At 65.3% G+C, this 24,010-nt stretch overlaps 2 protein-coding genes across 2 annotated transcripts; one reads left to right on the plus strand and one right to left on the minus strand.

Annotated features, from left to right (window-relative positions):
* Positions 1-1,194: 1,194 nt before the first annotated feature.
* On the plus strand, positions 1,195-10,414 carry LOC134512311 (alanine aminotransferase 1-like). Its single transcript, XM_063327691.1, has 11 exons — positions 1,195-1,747; positions 2,911-3,000; positions 3,306-3,414; positions 3,544-3,677; positions 3,763-4,006; positions 4,755-4,834; positions 4,917-5,050; positions 5,145-5,316; positions 6,056-6,211; positions 7,874-7,986; positions 10,231-10,414. Exons 1-11 carry the CDS (start codon positions 1,613-1,615, stop codon positions 10,319-10,321), a joined length of 1,458 nt encoding a protein of 485 aa, XP_063183761.1. The 5' UTR covers positions 1,195-1,612; the 3' UTR covers positions 10,322-10,414.
* A 93-nt stretch (positions 10,415-10,507) lies between these two features.
* Positions 10,508-23,117, minus strand: LOC134512312 (alanine aminotransferase 2-like). Its single transcript, XM_063327692.1, is given in 11 exon segments — positions 10,508-10,956; positions 11,235-11,347; positions 12,096-12,251; positions 13,274-13,448; positions 15,032-15,168; positions 15,278-15,357; positions 17,491-17,734; positions 19,983-20,113; positions 22,849-22,873; positions 22,875-22,958; positions 23,070-23,117. Coding segments are annotated over 11 exon segments (1,269 nt in total). The 5' UTR covers positions 23,103-23,117; the 3' UTR covers positions 10,508-10,865.
* Positions 23,118-24,010: the final 893 nt, after the last annotated feature.

Below are 24,010 nucleotides of genomic sequence, written 5' to 3' on the forward strand. Positions count from 1 at the left end.
GGAAAGGGGTGGGGAATGGGGGGGGCGGGGGGTGGGTATTTGGGAGGGTAACGGGGCCGGTAACGGGGTGGGGAATGGGAGGGTAACAAGGAGGGGAACGGGGCAAGTGACGGGGCAGGTAACGGGGCAGATAATGGGGCGGGTAACGGGGCAGGTAACGGGGAGGGTAACGGGGTGGGGAATGGGAGGGTAACAAGGAGGGGAATGGGGCAAGTAACGGGGCAGGTAATGGGGCAAGTGACGGGACGGCTAACGGGATGGGTAACGGAGAGGGTAACGGGGCAGATAATGGGGCGGGTAACGGGGCCGGTAACGGGGTGGGGAATGGGAGGGTAACAAGGAGGGGAACGGGGTAGGTAACGGGGCAGATAATGGGGTGGGTAACGGGGAGGGTAATGGGGTGGGTAACGGAGAGGGTAACGGGATGGGTAACGGGGCAAGTGACGGGGCAGGTAATGGGGCAGATAATGGGGTGGGAAATGGGGCAGGTAACGGGGCAGATAATGGGGCGGGGAACGGGGCAGGTAACGGGGTGGGGAATGGGAGGGTAACAAGGAGGGGAACGGGGCAAGTAATGGGGCAAGTGACGGGGCAAGTGACGGGATGGGTAACGGAGAGGGTAACGGGGCAGATAAGGGGGCAGATAATGGGGTGGGAAATGGGGCAGGTAACGGGGAGGATAATGGGATGGGTAACGAGGTAAATAACGGGGCGGGTAATGGGGTGGGCACACGACGGGTGATGGGGTGGGTAACTGGGAGGGTACCGGGGTTGGTACTGGGGAGGGTAACGGGGCGGGTGCACAGGGGGGCAACTGGGCAGGTAACGGGGGGAGTAACGGGGAGGGTAACGGGATACTGGGGGGCACTGGGTGGGCAATGGGGCTGGAAACGGGATACTGGGGGGCACTGGGCTGGAAATGGGGCTGGAAACGGGATGCTGGGGGGCACTGGGTGGGTAATAGGGCTGGAAACAGGATACTGGGGGGCACTGGGCGGGTAATGGGGCTGGAAATGGGGCTGGAAATGGGATACTGGGGGGCACTGGGTGGGTAATGGGGCTGGAAACGGGATACTGGGGGGCACTGGGCTGGAAATGGGGCTGGAAATGGGATGCTGGGGGGCACTGGGTGGATAATGGGGCTGGAAATGGGGCTGGAAAGGGGATACTGGGGGGCACTGGGCTGGAAATGGGTCTGGAAACGGGATACTGGGGGACACTGGGGGGGAAATGGGTCTGGAAACGGGATACTGGGGGGCACTGGGGGGGAAATGGGGCTGGAAATGGGATACTGGGGGGCACTGGGTGCGTAACGGGGTGGGGGGTGACGCCCTGGCCATGGGGTGGCCACTAATGGGGTGGGTGGCCCGACGTCACCTCCGGGCACCCCGTCACGCCACCGTGCCCCGTGTCACCCAGTGTCACCTCGTGTCACCCGTGTCACGTGGCAGGAGCCAGCCACGGGGTGGGGGGGGAGGGGGGGGGTGACGGATGGGTGGCCAGGACCCTGCCCGCCCCCCGGTGCCCCACGGCATGCCACGCGCCGCCGAGCCCCATAACCATTAACCCGGGTGCCCCCCGGCCACCGGAACCCGCGGCTCCGTCCCCGGCCATGGCGGCGGGTGGCACCTCGGGGGGCACCCGTTGTCCCCCGGCTCCAGTGACACCCGGTAGCTGGCACCTGCCTCCGTCCCCGCTGCAGTCCCTGCTAGAGCGGGCTACTGCCATCGAGGGGGAGCTGGCCCAGGTGAGAGCCCCACGGGTCCCCACGGCCACCCAGAGCCACCAACAGGTCCCCATGGGCCCCCACAGCCATCCAAAGCCCTACAGGTCCCCATGGCCACCTCCAGGTCCCCATGGCCACCTACGGCTCCAAAGCCCCACGGGTCCCCATGGCCACCCAGAGCCTCACAGGACCCCCAGATACCCGTGGGTGGCCATGGCCACCCATCGTCCCAAAGCCCTGCAGGTCCCCATGGCCACCTCCAGGTCCCCATGGCCACCTATGGCCCAGAGCTCCAAAGGGTCCCCATAGGTCCCCACAGCCACCCAGAGCCCCACGGCTCCCTACAGGCACCCATGGTCCCAGAGCCCCACAAGGTCCCTGTGGCCACCAATGGTCCCAGAGCCCCACAAGGTCCCTGTGGCCACCCACAGTTCCAGAGCCCCATGGGTCCCCACAACCACCCATGGCTCCAAAGCCCCACGGGTCCCCATGGACACCCAGAGCCCCATGGGACCCACAGACACCCATGGCCACCCGTCTTCCCAACGCTCTGCAGGTCTCCATGGCCACCTCCAGGTCCCCATGGCCACCTATGGCTCCAGTGCTCCAAAGGGTCCCCATGGCCACCCAGAGCCCCACAGGTCCCCATGACCACCCAGAGCCCCATGGGACCCACAGATACCCATGGGGGCCCATGGCCACCTGTCATCCCAAAGCCCTACAGGTCCCCATGGCCACCTATGGCTCCAGAGCCCCACAGGTCCCCATGGTCACGAAGAGCCCCACGGGTCCCCATGGCCACCCATGGCCCCAGAGCCCCACAGGTCCCCATGGTCACCCACAGACCCAGAACCCCACGGGTCCCCATGGCCCCAGAGCCCCACAGGTCCCCATGGTCACCCACAGACCCAGAACCCCACGGGTCCCCATGGCCCCCCACAGCCACCCACGGCCCCCTGGAGTCCCCACGGCCACCCAGATGCCATGTCCCCACAGCTCCCCGCAGCCCCACAAGGGACGTGTCCTACCCTGGGGTGTCCCCCTCCATGGGGGTGCCCTGGGATGCTCCGGGATGCCCTCCCCTTGTCCCCTGGGATTTGGGGAGGGGGATATGGCCGGGGGGGGGGGGGTTGGAGGACGGACAGATGATGGTGGCTCCTTCTGTGTCACCTCCTGTCCCCAAGGGCCAGGAGAAACCCTTCACCGAGGTCACCCGCTGCCACTCAGGGGACGCGGTTGCCGCCGGCCGCCAGCCTCCCGCCTTCCTCCGCCAGGTAACGGGGAGCCCCACAGCTGCCTGCACTTGGGGGGAGGGGGATCCTGCCCCACAACCGGCCCCCCCGGTTGTGGGACAGGATCCCAACCATCCACCCAACCCAACCATCCACCCAACCCAACCACCCGACCAGATGTGGGGCACAGCTGGACGCGTGACCCCCCCACCACCACCACCGTGGGGGCGGGCGGAGGAGGTGGGGGGACAGATCCTGACCCTGGGGGGGCCTCGGAGGTGTCGGGGCTGGGGTGGGAAGGGGGAGGACGACGACGACGCCGACGGTGGGGGGCTGGATTCCCGCAGGTGGCTGCCGTCTGCGCCCACCCCGAGCTGCTGGGTGATGGCTCCATCCCGGCGGACGCCAAGAACCGCGCGGGCCGGGTCCTGCGGCGCCTTCAGGGGGGCAGCCCAGGTACGGCGGGGACGGGCACGCCATGTTGTGGGGGGCGGGGGTGGTGGTGGGGGGCAGAACGACGACAGCCCCCTGGATTTGGTGATTCCGGCTCCATTTTTTCCACCCCCTCCAAACCTCCCCCACCAGGAGCGTACAACCTGGAGTACGTCACCGACGCGGTGGCCGAGAAGGTGGCCCGTTACCTGGAGCGGAGGGACGGTGGCATCCCCGGCGACCCCCGCCGCGTCGTGCCCTGCGGCGGCACGGCGGCCGCCATGGTGGTGAGCGTGGGCAGGGGGAACGACCCTCCGCGGAGGGGGGACGCCGAGGACGCCCTCCCCGACCACGGCGTCTCTTCCCCGGCAGGACGTGCTGTCGCTGCTGGTGGACGCGGGGTCGGCGGTGGCCACGGGGGTGCTGGTGCCGGTGCCGGGCCCCCCGCTCCTCGGGGGGGCCACGGGGCTGGCGGGGGCCGTGGCCGTGCCGTACCCGCTGGATGAGGAGCGGGGCTGGGCCGTGGACGGCCGGGCGGTGCGGGAGGCGCTGCGGCGGGCGCGGGACACCTGCCACCCCAAGGTGCTCTGCGTCGTCAACCCCGGCGACCCCACGGGTGAGTCAGGGCAGGGATCCCCATCCCCATCCCATCCCCATCCCCATCATCTCCCATCCCATCTCCACCCCCATCCCCATCACATCCCCATCCTCTTTCCCATCCCCATCCCCATCCCCATCATCTCCCATCCCCATCCCCATTCCATCTCCACCCCATCCCGATCCCATCCCATCCCATCCCCATCCCCATCATCTCCCATCCCCATCCCATCCCATCCCCTTTCCCATCCCATCTCCACGCCCATCCCCATCCCATCCCTTCCCATCCCCATCCCTCCCCATCCCATCGCCATCCAATCCCCATCCCCATCATCTCCCATCCCCATCCCATCCCATCCCTATCCCCATCCCATCTCCACCCCCATCCACATCATCTCCCATCTCCACCCCGATCCCCATCCATCCCATCCCCATCCCCATCCCATCCCATCCCCTTTCCCATCCCCATCCATCCCAATCCCCATCATCTCCCATCCCCATCCCATCTCCACCCCCATCCCATCCCCATCATCTCCCATCCCATCCCCATCTACATCCCATCCCCATCTATCCCATCCCCATCCCATCCCGATCCCCATCATCTCCCATCCCCATCCCATCTCCACCCCCATCCCATCCCCATCCCGTCCCCATCCCCATCCCATCTCCACCCCCATCCCATCCCCTCCCCATCCCCTCCCCTCCCCGTGCCTCAGTTTCCCCACCCACCCGGGGGGACGACACACCGGTGGGCTCCTCCCCGGCAGGGCACGTGCTGAGCCGGCAGAACATGGAGGACGTCGTGCGGCTGGCGGCCGAGGAAAACCTCCTGCTGCTGGCGGACGAGGTGGGTGATGGTGGGGGGCCGGGGGGGAGGGGGGCGGCCGTGCCCCCCCCACCCCGCTCCCGCTCAGCCCCGGGTGCCGCAGGTGCAGCAGGAACGAGCCTTCCTCCCCGGCCGCCCCTTCCTCTCCTTCAAGCGGGTGCTGTGGGAGATGGGGGCCCCGCTCAGCTCCGCCGTCCAGCTCGTCTCCTTCTACTCCCTCTCCAAGGGCGCCGGGGGGTGAGAACTGAGTCCCAAACCCCCCCGCAAAACGCCCCAAAACCCCCTTCTCCAGCTCCCCCCCCCCCCCAGCTCCAAGCGGCTGCTCCCCCAGGGGGGGGTTCCGAGCGGGTTTCTTCGAGCTGGTGAACATCGACCCGAGCGTCCTGAAGTGTTTCTACACCTGGGGGCTGTCGGTGTATCCCTCCATCCTGGGGCAGGTGATGCTGGAGTCAGCCATGGAGCCCCCCCTGCCCAGTGATCCCTCCTTCCCGGCCTTTGAGGAGGTGGGTGGTGCCGGGTCCCCTCCCCACAGCTGGATGTCACTGGGACACGCGGGTCTTGCTGGGGGCAGGGGGGGATGTCCCACGCTCTGGCTGATGGAGAGGTTGCGTAGCCCATCCCCGTCTCAGTCCTCATCCCCATCATCTCCCATCTCAATCCCACCCCATTCCCCATCCCCATCCCATTCCCATCATCTCCCATCCCCATCCCATCTCCACCTCCATCCCCATCCCCATCCATCCCATCCCCATCTATCCCCATCCCATTCCCATCCCATCATCTCCCATCCCATCCCATCTCCACCCCCATCCCCATCCATCCCCATCCCCATCCCCATCCATCCCCATCCCATCCACATCATCTCCCATCCCCATCCCCATCCTATCCCCATCCCATCTCCACCTCCATCCCCATCCCCATCCATCCCATCCCCATCCCATTCCCATCCCATCATCGCTCATCCCATCATCACTCATCCCATCCCATCTCCACCCCCATCCCATCTCCATCATCTCCCATCCCCATCCATCCCCATCCCATCCCCATTCCCATCATCTCCCATCCCCATCCATCCCATCCCATCCCCATCCCATCCCCATCCCATCCCCATCTCCACCCCAGTCCTCATACCCATCATCTCCCATCCCCATCCATCCCCATCCCATCCCCATCCCATCCCATCTCAATCCCACCCCATTCCCCGCCCCATCCCGTCCTCATCCCAATCCCATCCCACCCCAGCACAGGCAGGGGCTGCTCCGGGACCTGGCCCACAACGCCCGGCTGGTGCAGGAGGTGCTGGGCCGGGCCCCCGGCATCCGCTGCCGGCCCGTGCAGGGGGGCGCCCGCGCCTTCCCCCGCATCCAGCTCCCGCCCCGCGCCCAGCGCCAGGCCCGGGTGAGCGCCCGGGGGACGGGGAGGTGGGGAGGGGACAGCCCCGGGGTGCGGGGCCGCGGGGAGCAGGGCGGGATGGGGACGGGAGCCATCCCGGGGACGTGGGACGGTGTGGGAGTGTGGGGAACCCTGTGGTGTGGGGCGTCCTGGGGACATGGGACACCATCAGAGATGGGACACGGTAGGAGATGGGGCATCCTGGGGACATGGGACAAGCCAGAGCATGGGGCATGTTGGGGACAGGAGCCAACGCAGGGACGTGGGACACCTTGGGAGTGTGGGGCACCTTGGGGACTTGGGAGAAGCCAGAGCATGGGGAATGCTGGGGACAGGAGCCAACCCAGGGACGTGGGACACCCTGAGAGTGTGGGGAACCCTGTGGTGTGGGGCATCCTGGGGACATGGGACACCATCAGAGATGGGACACGGTGGGAGATGCAACAACCGTGGGAGATGGGAAACCTTGGAGTATGGGACATCCTGGGGATATGGGACATCTTGGGGACTTGGGAGAAGCCAGAGCATGGGGAACGTTGGGGACAGGAGCCATCCCAAGGATGTGGGACACCCTGAGAGTGTGTGGAGCCCTGCGGTGTGGGGCGTCCTGGGGACATGGGACACCATCAGAGATGGGACACCATGGAAATAAAGGGCATCTTGGGGATGTGGGACATCCTGGGGACCTGGGACAAGCCATAGCGTGAGAAATGTTGGGGACAGGAGCCATCACGGGGACATGGGACAACCTGGTAGTGGGTGGAACCCTGTGGTGTGGGGCGTCCTGGGCACCTGGGACATCTTGGGAGATGGGACACGTTATGAGTACAGGGCATCCTGGGGACATGGGGCATCCTGGGGACATGGGACAGTGTAGGAGTGTGGGAAACCCCGCGGTGTAGGGCGTCCTGGGATCCTGGGACGCCATGGGAGATGGGACACCTTGGAGTATGGGGCATCTTGGGGACGTGGGACATCCTGGGGGCAGGAGCCATCCTGGGGATATGGGGCACCCTGAGAGTGTGGGGAACCTTGCGGTGTGGGGCGTCCTGGGGACGTGGGACATCATGGGAGATGGGACACTGTGGGAGGTGGAACAACCATGGGAGATGGGAAACCTTGGAGTACGGGACATCCTGGGGACATGGGACATCCTGGGGACTTGGGAGAAGCCAGAGCATGGGGAATGTTGGGGACAGGAGCCATCCCGGGGATGTGGGACACCCTGAGGGTGTGGGGAACCCTGCGGTGTGGGGCATCCTGGGGACATGGGACACCATGGGAGATGGGACACCATGGAAATAAAGGGCATCTTGGGGATGTGGGACATCTTGGGGACCTGGGACAAGCCATAGCGTGGGGAATGTTGGGGACATGAGGCATCCTGGGGATGTGGGACGGTGTGGGAACGTGGGGAACCCTGTGGTGTGGGGCATCCTGGGGACATGGGACACCATGGGAGTAAAGTGCATTTTGGGGACATGGGGCATCTTGAGGACATGGGGCCTTCCAGGGACGGTGGACACCATGGGATTATGAAGCCCCCTGTGGTATGGGGTGTCCTGGGGACATGGGGCACCATGTCACGGGGCTTCCTCGGGACACAGGACACCCTGGGGACAGGGCGCCCCATGGCGCAGGGTGACCGTCCCGTCCCTTCTCCCCCAGATGTTGGGCCTGGAGCCCGACGTCTTCTTCTGCCAGAAGCTCCTGGAGGCGACGGGGATCGTGCTGGCCCCGGGGAGCGAGTTTGGGCAGCCGGAGGGCACCCACCACGTGGGGTACGCGGTGGAGGGGTTGGGGTGGGGGCGGGGGATGATGGGTGATGAGAGGTCCTGGGGTGGGTGGTTGGGGGGGGGGGGTCGCATGGTGGGGAGCACTTGGGGTTGATGGTTTGGGGCTGGGTGAAGTTTTGGGGGCTCATGGGGTGGCAGGGGGAGATGGTTTGTGTGGGGGCGATGGGAGATGCTGGGGGCTGGTGGGGTGGGGGGTGGAGGTCTGGGTGGGGTTGGGAGGTTGGGGACTGGTCGGGGCTGGGAGGTTGGGGTTGGAGGTCGGACAGTTGTGGGGCTGGTCGGAGCTGAGGTTGGGCTTGGGTTTCAGTGGCTGGTTGGAGCTGGGAGGTTGGGACTGGGAGATGGGGGGTGGTTGGCACTGGTTGGCACTGGTTGGCACTGGGTCGGGTGCCAGAGGCTGGTTGAGGGTTTGGGGTTGGGTCAAGGTGGGGGGTTGGTTGGGACTGGGAGGTTGGGGATGGGGTTTGGGGGCTGGTTCAGGCTGAGATGTTGGGTGCTGGGAGGTTGGGTGTTGGGGGGCTGCGGTTTGGGGGTGCTTGTTGGGGGCTGGGAGGGTGGATGGGGGTGTTGGGGGCCTTTTGGAACTGGGAGGTTGGGGTTTGGGTGGTGGGACGTTGGGTTTGGGGTTGGGGACTGGTCGGAGCTGGGAGGTTGGGCTGGGTGTTGGGAGGGTCATCAGGGTTGGGTGGTTGGAGCTGGGGGTTGGGACTGGGAGGTTGAGTTGGGTGTTGGGTCACCACGGCTGGGGTGGGATCATCAGGTCATCGGGGTTGGGTGGTTGGAGCCGATGGTTGGGACTGGGAGGTTGGGTTGGGTGTTGGGGGGCTGAGGTTGGGGTTGGGTGTTGGGACCTTGTGGTTTGGGTTTGAGTGGTGGGACGTTGGGTTTGGGGTTGGGGACTGGTCGGAGCTGGGAGGTTGAGCTGGGTGTTGGGGGTCTGAGCTTGGAGTTGGATGTTGGGGTTTGGACGTTGGGTTTGCAGTTGGGTGTTGGAACGTTGGGTGTTGGGGACTGGTTGGGACTGTGAAGTTGGGTTGGGTGTTGGGAGGGTCATCAGGGTTGGGTGGTTGGAGCTGATGGTTGGGACTGAGAGGTTGGGTTGGGTGCTGGGTCATCGGTGTTGGGTGGTGGGAGCTGGGAGGTGAGGTTGGGTGCTGTGGGGCTGAGGTTGGGGTTGGGTGTTGGCGTTGGGACGTCGGGTTTGGGGCTGGGGAGTGGCTGGAGCTGGAAGGTTGGAGTTGGGTGTTGGGAAGGTCATCGGGGTTGGGTGGTTGGAGCCGATGGTTGGGACTGGGAGGTTGGGTTGGGTGTTGGGGGGCTGAGGTTGGGGTTGGGTGTTGGGACATTGGGGTTTGGGTGGTGGGACGTTGGGTTTGGGGTTGGGGACTGGTCGGGACTGGGAGGTTGGAGTTGGGTGTTGGGAGGGTCATCAGGGTTGGGTGGTGGGAGCTGATGGTTGGGACTGGGAGGTTGGGTTGGGTGTTGGGTGTTGGGGACTGGTTGGGACTGGGAGATTGGGTTGGGTGCTGGGGGGCTGAGGTGGGGGTGGAGTCATCAGGTCATTGGGGTTGGGTGGTTGGCGTTGATGGTTGGGACTGGAAGGTTGGGTTGGGTGCTCAGACGTTGGGGTTTGGCGTTGGGTGTTGGGGACTGGTTGGAGCTGGAGGTTGGAGTTGGGTGTTGGGTCATCAGGGTTGGGTGGTGGGAGCTGATGGTTGGGACTGGGAGGTTGGGTTGGGGTTGGGTGGTGGGGTTGGGACACTGGGTTTGGGGGTGGGTGTTGGGACGTTGGGGTTTGGGGGTGGGGTCAGGACATTGGGGTTGGGGACTGGTTGGAACTGGGAGGTTGGGTTTAGGTGTTGGGTCATCGGGGTTGGGTGCTGGGAGCCGGGAGGTTGGGTTGGGTGCTGGGGGGGGGGCTGAGGTTGGCGTTGGGTGTTGGGATGTTGGGGGCTGGGTGGAGCTGGGAGGTTGGGTGGTGGGTCATGGGGGGGGGGTTGGGTGGTGGGAGCGGAGGGTTGGGTGCTGGGCGCTGCTGGGGGCAGCGGTTTGGGCTCTGGGTGAGGCCAAGTTATGGGTGCGCCCAGTTGACGTTGGCCAACAGCGACATCACGGCAGGTGGGGCTGGGGGACAGGAGGTGTTGTGGGGACCAGGAGGCGGTCAGGGGACAATGTGGTAGGGTGGAGTGGGGGGGCACCCACGTCCCCCCCCACCCCCCCCCCACCCAGGTTGTCCCTGCTGCTGCCGGCCGCCACGCTGGAGCGGGTGCTGCTCACCCTCACCCGCTTCCACGCCACCTTCCTGCGCGACTTCTCCTGACGCGGGGGGGCCACCCCGACCCCCCTCTCTGTGTCCCCCTGGCCCCACCTCAACTCCATTAAAGCCCCCCCAGATCACACCAAGTCATGAGTCGGGGTGGGGGTGGGGGGACGGTCTCAGCCCAACGGGTGGTGGGGTGGGAAGGAGCACCCATGGGTGCTCGGTTGTAGGTGATGGCTCAACCCAGATGGTCGCTACCCTTTTATTATGGGGTTTCTGGGGGGAGAGACAGCCCTGCCTGCTGTCCCCATGTCACACACACCCCCCCTCCCAAAGGGGACATGGGGACAGTGCGGGGGGGGGCGGTGACCAACCCCAGGGACACTGGGTGCCCTCGTGTCCCCCTCCCCCAAAGAAGGCCACGAAGAGGTTGAAGGCACTTGTAGACCACCAAGACCACACGGGGCAAGGTCCCGGCCGGCGGCACCCGGGGCCCGGTGGGGAGTGTGGGGTGGTGGGTGCTGGTGGTGGAGTGGGGGGTGATGTGGGGGGGCGCAGGGGGGGACACGCTGGGGTTATGGGGCAGGGGGAGGGGACACCGGCGTTAGGAGTATTCCTTGACGAACTTGGCGTAGAAGCTGCTGAGCTTCTCCAGCAGGACCTGCAGCTTCTCGGTGGGGGGCAAGATGGTCATCCTGGGGTACAAAGTGGGGCAGGGGGTTGGCGCTGGGGCTGGGGGAGGGGGGGGATGGGACATCATATCCCCACCTCTGCCCCCCATATCCCCACCTCTGCCCCCCACCGCCAACCCATGGAGCACCCAAGACCCTCTTCTCCCTCCTCCCTGCGCCCACCTCCCCTCCCACCCCAAAGCGGGGTCTTGGAAGGGGGAGGGGGGAGTCCAGCCCCACATCTCCACCTGTGACCCCCCACCCCGACGCCCGTCCCCGTCCCCGTCCCCTCGGGCACCCACCGGAAGTGGAAGGTGCCCTCCCGCTGCCCGAAGCCGCTGCCCGGCACCACGCAGATGCCCGTCTCCTCCAGCAGCTTCATGCAGAAGAACATGTCGGGGGCCTGACCCTGCTCCTGTGGGGCGGGACGGGGCGGGGGGCTCAGCACCGCACGCCCCTCCACGGGGCAGGATGGGGGGGACCCGAACCCACGGATGGGGCAGGGTTCAGTCCCGCGTGTCTCAAAGGGACTCCGTCACTGCCTGGGATTCATCCTGCCCAGGCCCACCTTGACCAGGACCCATCCTACAGAGCCCCACATTGACCAGGACTCATCCTGCTCAGCCCCACAGCCCCTGAGACTCGTCATATAGAGCCCCACATTGACCAGGACCCATCCTGCTCAGCCCCACATTGACCAGGACTCATCCTACAGAGCCCCATGTTGACCAGGACCCATCCTGTCCAGCCCCACAACTCCCAGGATAGATCCTTCCCAGCCCCACGTTGACCAGGACTCATCCAATGGAGCCCCACATTGACGGGGACTTATCCTGCCCAGCCCCACATTGAGCAGGACCCGTCCTGACCAGCCCCACAGCTCCCAGGATGGATCCTGCCCAGCCCCACAGCCCCTGGGACTCATCCTACAGAGCCCCACATTGAGCAGGACTCATCCTGCCCAGCCCCACATTGAGCAGGACTCACCCTGACCAGCCCCACAGCTCCCAGGATGGATCCTGCCCAGCCCCACAGCCCCTGGGACTCATCCTGCCCAGCCCCACATTGACCAGGACTCATCCTGCCCAGCCCCCACAGCTCCCGGGATGGATTCTCCCTGGCCCCACATCTCCAAGGACGGATCCTGCCCAGCCCCACGGCACCTTGGCCGCAGCCAGGGCTCGGGGCGGCAGCTCGATGCGGGGGAAGGAGTACATGGCGCCCTGCACGGGGTTGCAGCGGATGCCGGGTGACTTGTTGAAGATCTCCTGGGTGAGCCGGGCCTTGTGCGCCAGGGCGCTGAGCACCGCCGTCTTCTCCTGCCGGGACACGGACATCTCCATCCCATCCCATCCCCATCCCATCCCCATCCCACCTCATCCCCATCCCATCTCCATCCCCATCCCCATCCCATCTCCATCCCATCTCCATCCCATCTCCATCCCCATCCCACCCCTATCCCCATCCCACCCCTATCCCCATCCCATCCCCATCCCATCTCATCCCCATCCCCATCCCATCCCTCCCCATCCCCATCCCATCCCTCCCCATCTCATCCCATCCCCATCCCATCTCATCCCATCCCCATCCCCATCCCCATCCCCATCCCATCTCATCCCCATCCCCATCCCACCCCATCCCAGCCCATCCCATCTCATCCCATCCCCATCCCCATCCCACCCCACCCCATCCCATCCCCATCTCATCCCATCCCATCCCCATCCCATCTCATCCCATCCCCATCCCCATCTCCATCCCATCTCATCCCATCTCATCCCATCCCCATCCCCATCTCCATCCCATCTCATCCCCATCCCCATCCCATCTCATCCCATCCCCATCCCATCCCCATCCCATCCCATCCCCATCCCCATCCCACCTCATCCCCATCCCATCTCCATCCCATCCCATCTCCATCCCATCTCCATCCCCATCCCACCCCTATCCCCATCCCATCCCCATCCCATCTCATCCCCATCCCATCCCTCCCCATCCCCATCCCATCCCATCCCCATCTCATCCCATCCCATCCCCATCCCATCTCATCCCATCCCCATCCCACCCCACCCCATCCCCATCTCCATCTCCATCTCCATCCCATCCCATCCCCATCCCCATCCCCATCTCCATCCCATCTCATCTCATCCCCATCCCCATCCCCATCCCCATCCCATCCCCATCCCATCCCCATCCCATCTCATCCCATCCCATCCCACCTCATCCCCATCCCATCCCCATCCCATCTCATCCCATCCCCATCCCATCCCATCCCCATCCCACCTCATCCCCATCCCCATCCCCACCCCATCCCCACCGAATCCCATCCCACCCCATCCCGTACCGAGATGAAGAGCTCGTACGACGGATCCCCAGGTTTTGGCGGATCAACGACGGCATCCAGGAGGATCTGCCCGGAGACAGGTGGACAGAGCCGCACGGACACCAGCTTGGCCAACTGCTGCTTCACCTCGGGGTCCATGTTCACCACCTCCACGTACCCGCTCCGGAACCCGCACCTGGAACCACACGGCCCCATGGCAGCACCCACCGCGACCCACGGGGTGGGGGATGTGGGGACAAGGTGGGTGGGAGCCCATGGGTGGAGAGCCCACAGGGGTGGGCACCCATGGGTTGGGACCCATGGATAGGGAGGGATGGATGGGGACCCACAGGTGGGACCCACGGATGGGGGTCTGTGATGGGAACCCAAGGACAGGAACCTATGGAAAGGGACCCACAGGTGGGACCCATGGATGGGGGTCTGTGATGGGAACCCAAGGACAGGAACCTATGGAAAGGGACCCACAGGTGGGACCCATGGATGGGGGTCTGTGATGGGAACCCAAGGACAGGAACCTATGGACATGGACCCACAGGTGGGACCCATGGATGGGGGTCTGTGATGGGAACCCAAGGACAGGAACCTATGGAAAGGGACCCACAGGTGGGACCCATGGATGGGGGTCTGTGATGGGAACCCAAGGACAGGAACCTATGGACATGGACCCACAGGTGGGACCCATGGATGGGGGTCTGTGATGGGAACCCAAGGACAGGAACCTATGGACATGGACCCACAGGTGGGACCCATGGATGGGGGTCTGTGATGGGAACCCAAGGACAGGAACCTATGAGAGGGACGCACAGGTGGGACCCATGGATGGGGGTCTGTGATGGGAACCCAAGGACAGGGGTCTGTGATGGCACCCCAAGGACAGGAACCTATGGACATGGACCCACAGGTGGGACCCATGGATGGGGGTCTGTGATGGGAACCCCAAGCACAAGGAGTCCCCACAGGTCTGTGGCATCACCATCCCCACCCCTGGGACCCACAGGGCTTTGACATCACCACTTCCACCCCAATGAATCCACAGGGTTGGAGTATCTCCCTCCCCACCTCTAGGATCTATGGGGCCACGGTATCATCATCTCCACCCCTGGGACCCACAGGGCCGTGGCATCCCCATCTCCACTCTTGGGACCCACAGGGCTGTGACATCATCGCTTCCACCCCAATGAATCCATGGGGTTGGAGTATCTCCAACCCCACCCCTACTATCTATGGGGTCCACGGCATCCCCATCTCCCGCCCTTGGATACACAGGGCCATGGCATCATCACCTCCATCCCAACAGATCCATGGGGTTGGAATATCTTCATCCCCACCCCTAGGACCCATGGGGCCATCATCTCCACCCCTGGGACCCACAGCGTTGTGGCATCACCATCTCCAGCCCAGGGGATCCATGGGGTGGTGGTATCATCACCTCCATCCCAATGGATCCATGGGGTTGGCGTATCTCCAGCCCCACCCCTAGGACCTATGGGGCCATGACATCACCACCTCTACCCCTGGGACGCACAGGGCCATGGTATCACCATCTCCAGCCCAGGGGATCCATGGGGTGGTGGCATCTCCATCCTCAACCCACGGCCACCACCGTGGTGGCATCACCATCCCTCAAACACCTTAGGATACGTCATCTCTGTCCCCATCCCAGGTCTGTGGCATCCCTAGGACCTGCGGGACCGTGACCACCTGCACCCGGGGTGACAGTGGCCATGGGGCCGGGGCCAGGGGGGTGGTGGGACTCACTCGCCCATGAAGCCCTTGGAGACGGAGTGGAAGGAGGCCAGCTCCACCACCTCTGAGTAGGGCGGCCCCATCTCGAACAGCACCTTCTTGAAGGAGTGGAAAGCCGAGCCCTCGGCGTAGATGTTGTCCTGGTACACCTTGGGGGGGGGACACGACACAACGAGGTGGGGTGGCAGGGTGTCACCCGGACAGGAGGGTTGTCCCCTCCACCCCGGGGATGGGGGACACGCCGTGGGTCCCGCTCACCTCGTCGGCCATGAGGAAGAGCTTCTCCTCGAAGGCGAACTTGATGACGTCCTCGATGCACCGGCGGCTTTGTACCTGTCCTGGGGGGGGACACGGCGTCAGGGGACAGCGTGGTGGTGGCACTGGGGGGGCCCAGACCCGGCACCGGTTGGGTTTTGGGGGGCCCAGCCCCGTCACCAGTTGGGTTTTGAGGGTCCCAGTTCTGGTACTGGTTGGGTTTTGGGGGGCCCAGCCCCGTCACCAGTTGGGTTTTGGGGGGCCCAGTCCCGGTACTGGTTGGGTTTTGGGGGTCACGGTCCCCCCCAGTAGAGCACTGGGGGGCCCAGCCCCAGCACTGTGACTGGAAAGGTATGGGGGGGGGGGGGGGGGGGGCGGGTCCCAGTCTAGGGTCCCCATCCAGCCACAGGGTCCCAGTCCGGGGATCCCAGTCCAGTCTTGGGGTCCCAGCCCCAGACTGGAGGTCCCAGTTGCGAGGTCCCAGCCCAACCCTGGGGTCCCAGTCCAGTCTTGGGGTCCCCTTCCCAGCCCTGGGGTCCCATCTTGGCGTCCCAGATGAAGGATCCCAGTCCAATCTTGGTGTCCCAGTCCAGTCTTGGTGTCCCCAGCCCAGCCCCGAACTCCACCCTGGTGTCCCAACCCAAGCGTCCCCCATCCCAGTCCAGTCTTGGGGTCCCCTTCCCAGCCCTGGGGTCCCATCTTGGGGTCCCAGATGAAGGGTCCCAGTCCAATCTTGGTGTCCCAGTCCAGTGTTGGTCTCCCCTTCCAAGCCCTGGGGTCCCACCTTGGTGGCCCAACCCAAGGACCCCCTTCCCAGTCCAGTCCAGGGGTCCCAGTCCAGTTTTGGTGTCCCCTTCCCAGCCCTGGGATCCCATCTTGGTGTCCCAGTCCAAGGGTCCCAATCCAATCTTGGTGTCCCCAGCCCAGCCCCAGACTCCACCTTGGTGTCCCAACCCAAGCGTCCCCCATCCCAGTCCAATCTTGGTGTCCCCATCCCAGCCCCAGACTCCACCTTGGTGTCCCAATCCAAGCGTCCCCCATCCCAGTCCAGTTTTGGTGTCCCCTTCCCAGCCCTGGGATCCCACCTTGGTGGCCCAACCCAAGCGTCCCCCATCCCACTCCAGTCTTGGTGTCCCCTTCCCAGCCCTGGGATCCCACTTTGGTGGCCCAACCCAAGCGTCCCCCATCCCAGTCCAATCTTGGTGTCCCCTTCCCAGCCCTGGGGTCCCACCTTGGCGTCCCAGCCCAAGGACCCCCTTCCCAGTCCAGTCTTAAGGTCCCAGTCCAGTCTTGGTGTCCCCTTCCCAGCCCTGGGATCCCATCTTGGTGTCCCAGTCCAAGGGTCCCAATCCAATCTTGGTGTCCCCAGCCCAGCCCCGGACTCCACCTTGGTGGCCCAACCCAAGCGTCCCCCATCCCAGTCCAGTCTTGGTGTCCCCTTCCCAGCCCTGGGGTCCCACCTTGGGGTCCCAACCCAAGTGTCCCCCATCCCAGTCCAGTCTTGGTGTCCCCTTCCCAGCCCTGGGGTCCCACCTTGGGGTCCCAACCCAAGTGTCCCCCATCCCAGCCCAGTCTTGGTGTCCCCTTCCCAGCCCTGGGGTCCCACCTTGGCGTCCCAGCCCAAGGACCCCCTTCCCAGTCCAGTCTTAAGGTCCCAGTCCAGTCTTGGTGTCCCCTTCCAAGCCCTGGGGTCCCATCTTGGGCTCCCACCTTGGTGTCCCAACCCAAGCGTCCCCCATCCCAGTCCAGCCTTGGTGTCCCCTTCCCAGCCCTGGGGTCCCACTTTGGTGGCCCAACCCAAGGACCCCCTTCCCAGTCCAGTCCAGGGGTCCCAGTCCAGTCTTGGTGTCCCCTTCCAAGCCCTGGGGTCCCATCTTGGGCTCCCACCTTGGTGTCCCAACCCAAGCGTCCCCCATCCCAGTCCAGCCTTGGTGTCCCCTTCCCAGCCCTGGGGTCCCACTTTGGTGGCCCAACCCAAGGACCCCCTTCCCAGTCCAGTCCAGGGGTCCCAGTCCAGTCTTGGTGTCCCCTTCCAAGCCCTGGGGTCCCATCTTGGGCTCCCACCTTGGTGTCCCAACCCATGCGTCCGTCCCTCCCCCATCCCAGCCTTTTGGGTCCCACCTTGGGGTCCCAACCCAAGCATGTCGTCCAACCACCCCCTCCCCCCCCCCCCCCCCCCGCCCAATCCCAGCCCGACGTCCCTTCCCCGGAGCTACCGGTGGGATTGCCGGGGTTGATGATGCAGAGGACGCGGGGACAGCAGTGACGCCGTCCCTCAGCCAGCGCCCGCCGCAGCTCGGTCACGTCCAGGGCCCAGCAGTTCTCCTCGTCCAGGTAGTAGTTGAGCTGGACGGCGCTGAGCTCGGCGATGGCCGCCGAGTAGAGGGGGTACTGCGGGATGGGGATGAGCACCCCCGTGCGCGACGGGCCCTCCCCGGCCACCAGCAGCTTCAGGATGCTCTGCAAGAGGGGGACAGGGAGGGCGTGGGGACAGGGCGGGGACAGGGAGGGCGTGGGGACAGGGCGGGGACGAGGACGGCGTGGGCACGGGATGGTGCGGAGAGAGAGGTCGGCACCGGGACGACGTGGGGACAAGGAGGATGGGGGCACTGGGATGGCACGGGGACAGCGAGGGGACAGGGATGGTGTCCCCACTAGGATGGCACAGGGACAGTGAGGGGACAAGGAGGATGGGGGAACTGGGATGGCACGGGGACAGCGAGGGGACAGGGATGGTGTCCCCACTAGGATGGCATGGGGACAGTGTGGGGACAAGGACGATGGGGACACAGGGATGGCATGGGGACGGTGTGGGGACAGGGATGGTGTGGGCATGGGGACAGTGTGGGCACAGAGGTCGGCACGGGGACGGCATGGGGACAAGGAGGATGGGGGCACTGGGATGGCACAGGGACAGTGAGGGGACAGGGATGGTGTCCCCACTAGGATGGCACGGGGACAGTGTGGGGACAAGGAGCATGGGGGCACCGGGGTGTCACAGGGACAGCGAGGGGACAGGGATGGTGTCCCCACTAGGATGGCATGGGGACAGTGTGGGGACAAGGAGGATGGGGGAACTGGGATGGCACGGGGACAGTGAGGGGACAGGGATGATGTCCCCACTAGGACGGCATGGGGACAGTGTGGGGACAAGGACGATGGGGACACAGGGATGGCATGGGGACAGTGTGGGGACAGGGATGGTGTGGGCATGGGGACAGTGTGGGCACAGAGGTCGGCACGGGGACGGCATGGGGACAAGGACGATGGGGGAACTGGGATGGCACGGGGACAGTGAGTGGACAGGGATGGTGTCCCCACTAGGATGGCATGGGGACAGTATGGGGACAGGGATGGTGTGGGCATGGGCACAGCGAGGGGACAGGGATGGTGTCCCCACTAGGATGGCACGGGGACAGTGTGGGGACAAGGAGGATGGGGGCACTGGGATGTCACAGGGACAGTGAGGGGACAAGGACGATGGGGGAACTGGGATGGCACGGGGACAGCGAGGGGACAGGGATGATGTCCCCACTAGGACGGCATGGGGACAGTGTGGGGACAGAGATGGCACAGGGCCAGTGAGGGGACAAGGACGACAGGGACACTGGGATGGCACGAGGACAGTGTGGGGACAGGGACGGTGCGGGCACGGGGACAGTGTGGACACAGAGGTGGCATGTGGCATGCTACATGGGGACAGCGTGGGGACAGGGATGGCACAGGGACAGTGAGGGGACAAGGATGACGGGCCACTAGGATGGCATGGGGACAAGGACGATGGGGGCACTGGGATGGCACGAGGACAGTGAGGGGACAGGGATGGTGTCCCCACTAGGATGGCATGGGGACGGTGTGGGCACAGGGGTGGCACAGGGCCAGTGTGGGGATGAGGACGACGGGGACACTGGGACGGCATGGGGACAGTGAGGGGACACAGAGATGGCACAGGGACAGCATGGGGACAAGGAGGATGGGGGCACTGGGATGGCATGGGGACAGTGTGGGGACAGGGCTGGTGTCCCCGCTAGGACAGAATGGGGACAGTGTGGGGACAAGGACGATGGGGGCACTGGGATGGCACGGGGACAGTGAGGGGACAATGGGGGCACTGGGATGGCACGGGGACAGTGAGAGGACACGGACGGTGTCCCCACTAGGATGCCATGGGGACAGCGTGGGGACAGGGATGGCACGGGGGTGGCACGGGGACTCTGTGGGCACAGGGGTGGCACGGGGACAGCGCGGGGACAAGGACGATGGGGGCAGAGGGATGGATGGGGACAGTGTGGGGACAGGGACGGTGCGGGCATGGGGACAGCGGGACAGGGGTGGCGTGGGGACGATGTGGGGACAGGGATGGCACACGGGGATGGGGATGACGGGGGGGGGGGGGGGCCTGGCAGGGATGGGCACGGCGGGCACGGGGCCACCATGGGGACAGTGACAGCGCGCCAAGAGCCCCGCTCAGGGCAGGGTGCTGGCAGGGACCAGCGGGGACACGTCGTCCTCGATGCCACCAACCCCCCGAAAAAACCACCGTGGCAACCGGCCGTCCCCGGGGCCGGTGCCAACCCCGCCACAAAGGGCCCGTTGTGGGCCGTGGGAACGGCCGGCGTTGGGGCGGGGGGGGGGGGGGGTGTGACAGCGGGTGATATGTCCCCTTGTCCCCTTTGTCCCCCGTGTCGTCCCCCCGCCCCGGAGGTACCACGATGGCGTCGCTGGCGCCGGTGGAGAGGAAAATGTCCTCGGGTTTGGCGGCGACGCCGTCGCGGCGCTGCAGGAACCGCGCCACGTCCTGGCGCACCAGCTCGATGCCGGGGCTGGCGCTGTAGGCACCTGGGGACAGGAGGGGACAATCCGGGGGTTGGGGGGGTGGGGGGGGGGTGACAGGGGCCAGGGATGGGGACAGGGATGGGGACAGGGAGAGGAGGACAGTGATGGGCACAAGGATGGGGCCAAGGATGGGGCCATGGATGGGAAGGGGGATGAGGGGGGACAGGCGTGAGAGGACAGGGATTTGGGGACAGGGATGGGACAGGGATGGGGACAGGGACAGGAGGACAGTGATGGGGACATGGATGGGAACGGGGATGAGGGGGGCCAGGGATGGGGCCAGGGATTTGGGGACAGGGATGGGGACAGGGACAGGAGGACAGTGGTGGGGACAGGGATGGGGACAGGGATGGAGGGATAGGGATGGGGACAGTGGTGGGGACAGGGAGGGGACAGGGATAACGGGACAGGGATGGGGACAGGGATGAAGGGACAGGGGTGGGGACAGAGATGGGGACAGGGATGGGGACAGGGATGAAGGGACAGGGTGGGGACAGGGACAAGGGGACAGGGATGGGGACAGGGATGAAGGGACAGGTGTGGGGACAGAGATGGGGACAGGGATGAAGGGACAGGGGTGGGGACAGAGATGGGGACAGAGATGGAGACAGGGATGGGGACAGGGATGAAGGGACAGGTGTGGGGACAGGGATGGGGACAGGGATGAAGGGACAGGGGTGGGGACAGAGCTGGGGACAGGGATGGGGACAGGGATGAAAGGACAGGGGTGGGGACAGGGATGAAGGGATAGGGGTGGGGACAGAGATGGGGACAGGGATGGGGACAGGGATGAAGGGACAGGGATGGGGACAGTGGTGGGGACAGGGATGGGGACAGGGATGGAGGGACAGGGGTGGGGACAGGGATGGGGACAGGGACAGGAGGACAGTGGTGGGGACAGGGATGGGGACAGGGATGAAGAGACAGGGGTGGGGACAGGGGTGGGGACAGAGGTGGGGACAGGGATGGGGACAGGGATGAAGGGACAGGGGGGGGACAGGGATAACGGGACAGGGATGGGGACAGGGATGAAGGGATAGGGGTGGGGACAGAGATGGGGACAGGGATGAAGGGACGGGGTGGGGACAGGGACAAGGGGACAGGGATGGGGACAGGGACAGGAGGACAGTGGTGGGGACAGGGATGGGGACAGGGATGAAGGGACAGGGATGAGAGGACAGGGATGAGAGGACAGGGATGGGGACAGGGATGAAGGGACAGGGGTGGGGACAGAGATGGGGACAGGGGTGGGGACAGGGATGAAGGGACGGGGTGGGGACAGAGATGGGGACAAGGATGAGGGGACAGGGATGGGGACAGGGATGAGGGAACAGGATGGGGACAGGGATGAAGGGACAGAGATGGGGACAGGGATGGGGACAGGGATGAGGGGACAGGATGGGGACAGGGATGAAGGGACAGAGATGGGGACAGGGATGGGGACAGGGATGAGGGGACAAGGATTTGGGGACGGGGACAGGGATGAGGGAACAGGGATGGGGACAGGATGAGGGGACAGGGATGGGGACAGGGATGGGGACAGGGGACAGGCTGTCATCCCCCCTGGGGGTGGCACCGCGGTGGCAGGGGTGGGACCAGCACGGGGGTGACACCCGGGTCCTGGCATCGCCCCGGTGTCCCCTGTCCTGGGGACAACTGGGACGTGGGGACACGGGAGATACTGGGACATGAGGACAATGAGGACAGCTGGGACGTGGGGACACTGGGGATGCTGGGACACGAGGAGACTGGGACATGGGGACATTGTGGACCTTGGGGACACTGGGGGACATGGGGACACTGGGGATACTGGGACATGGGGACCCGGGGACAGGGGAATACTGGGTACGCTGGGACATGGGGACCTTGGGGACACAGGGACACTGGAACCTGGGGACATTAGGGATACCGGGACATGGGGACCTTGGGGACATGGGGACATGGGGACACTGGAACCTGGGGACATTATGGATACCAGGACATGGGGACCTTGGGGACACTGGAACCTGGGGACATTAGGGATACCGGGACATTGGGACCTTGGGGACATGGGGACGTGGGGACACTGGAACCTGGGGACATTAGGGATACCGGGACATGGGGACCTTGGGGACATGGGGACATGGGGACACTGGAACCTGGGGACATTAGGGATACTGGGACACAGGGACCTTGGGGACACAGGGACGTGGGGACACTGGAACCTGGGGACATTACGGATACCAGGACATGGGGACCTTGGGGACATGGGGACACTGGAACCTGGGGACATGAGGGATACCAGGACATGGGGACCTTGGGGACACGGGGACATGGGGACACTGCAACCTGGGGACATGAGGGATACCAGGACATGGGGACCTTGGGGACATGGAGACACTGGAACCTGGGGACATTAGGGATCCTGGGACATGGGGACCTTGGGGACATGGGGACCTCGGGGACACGGGGACATGGAGACACTGGAACCTGGGGACATTAGGGATACCGGGACATGGGGACCTTGGGGACACGGGGACACTGGAACCTGGGGACATTAGGGATACCAGGACACGGGGACCTCGGGGACACGGGGACACAACGCCGGGGGGATACTGGGGATAACTGGGACATGTCGACCTTGGGGACAATACCGGGGGCTCGGGGGGGGGGGGGGGGAAGGTGTGTGTGACAAAAAGGTCCGGGAGGTGACAAGGGGCAGCCGGGGGGGGGGTTGTCCCCCGGGGCCGGGGACGCACCCACGCTGTTCCCGCCGCAGGCCCGCCAGCAGGCGCCGGGCCCGATCCTTGGCGTCCTCAGGGATGGAGGGTTCCGCCAGCAGCTCCGGGTACACGCACAGGGCTGTCACCTGGGGGGGGGGGGGGGGGTGACACAGGCGGGGTGTCACCGCGGGGTGACACCCCCTCCTGGACCCCCCCCCCCCGTTGTGTGTCCGTCTGTCGTCCCCCCCCCCCGGTACCTGGCGGAGGAAGGTGATGGGTTTCTGTCCCATGGCGTGAGCGTCGCCGATGTTGGCCTTGATGACCTCGGTGAAGGGCTTGGGACACCCTGCGGGGACAGGGGACGGCGGCGGGGACAGGGGTGGGGACAGGGATGAGGACACGGATTTGGGGACAGGGATGGGGACAGGGGTGGGGACAGGGTGGGGACAGGGACAGGGATGAGGGACAGGGATTTGGGGACAGGGATGGGAACAGGGACAAGAGGACAGGAATGGGGACAGGGACAGGGATGGGGACAGGGGTGGGGACAGGGATGAGGGACACGGATTTGGGGACAGGGATGGGGACAGGGATGAGGGACAGGGATTTGGGGACAGGGATGGGGACAGGGACAGGGATGAGGGACAGGGATTTGGGGACAGGGATTTGGGGACAGGGATGGGGACAGGGGTGGGGACAGGGATGAGGGACAGGGATTTGGGGACAGGGATGGGGACAGGGATGAGGGACAGGGATTTGGGACAGGGATGGGGACAGGGACAGGAGGACAGGGATGGGGACAGGGACAGGGATGGGGACAGGGGTGGGGACAGGATGAGGAACACGGATTTGGGGACAGGGATGGGACGGGGACAGGAGGACAGGGATCGGGACAGGGGTGGGGACAGGGATGGGGCAGGGACAGGGATGAGGGACAGGGATTTGGGGACAGGGATGGAGACAGGGATGAGGAACATGGATTTGGGGACAGGGGTGGGGACAGGAATGGGGACAGGGTGACAGGGATGAGGGACAGGAATGGGGACAGGGGTGGGGACAGGGGTGGGACAGGGACAGGGATGAGGGACAGGGATGGGGACAGGGATGGGGACAGGACAGGAGGACAGGGATGGGGACAGGGACAGGGATGGGGACAGAATTGGGACAGGGATGAGGGGACAGGGATGGGAGACAGGGA

This window comes from Chroicocephalus ridibundus, chromosome 2 (assembly GCF_963924245.1).
Source record: "Chroicocephalus ridibundus chromosome 2, bChrRid1.1, whole genome shotgun sequence".
In the NCBI taxonomy this organism is placed as follows: domain Eukaryota; kingdom Metazoa; phylum Chordata; class Aves; order Charadriiformes; family Laridae; genus Chroicocephalus; species Chroicocephalus ridibundus.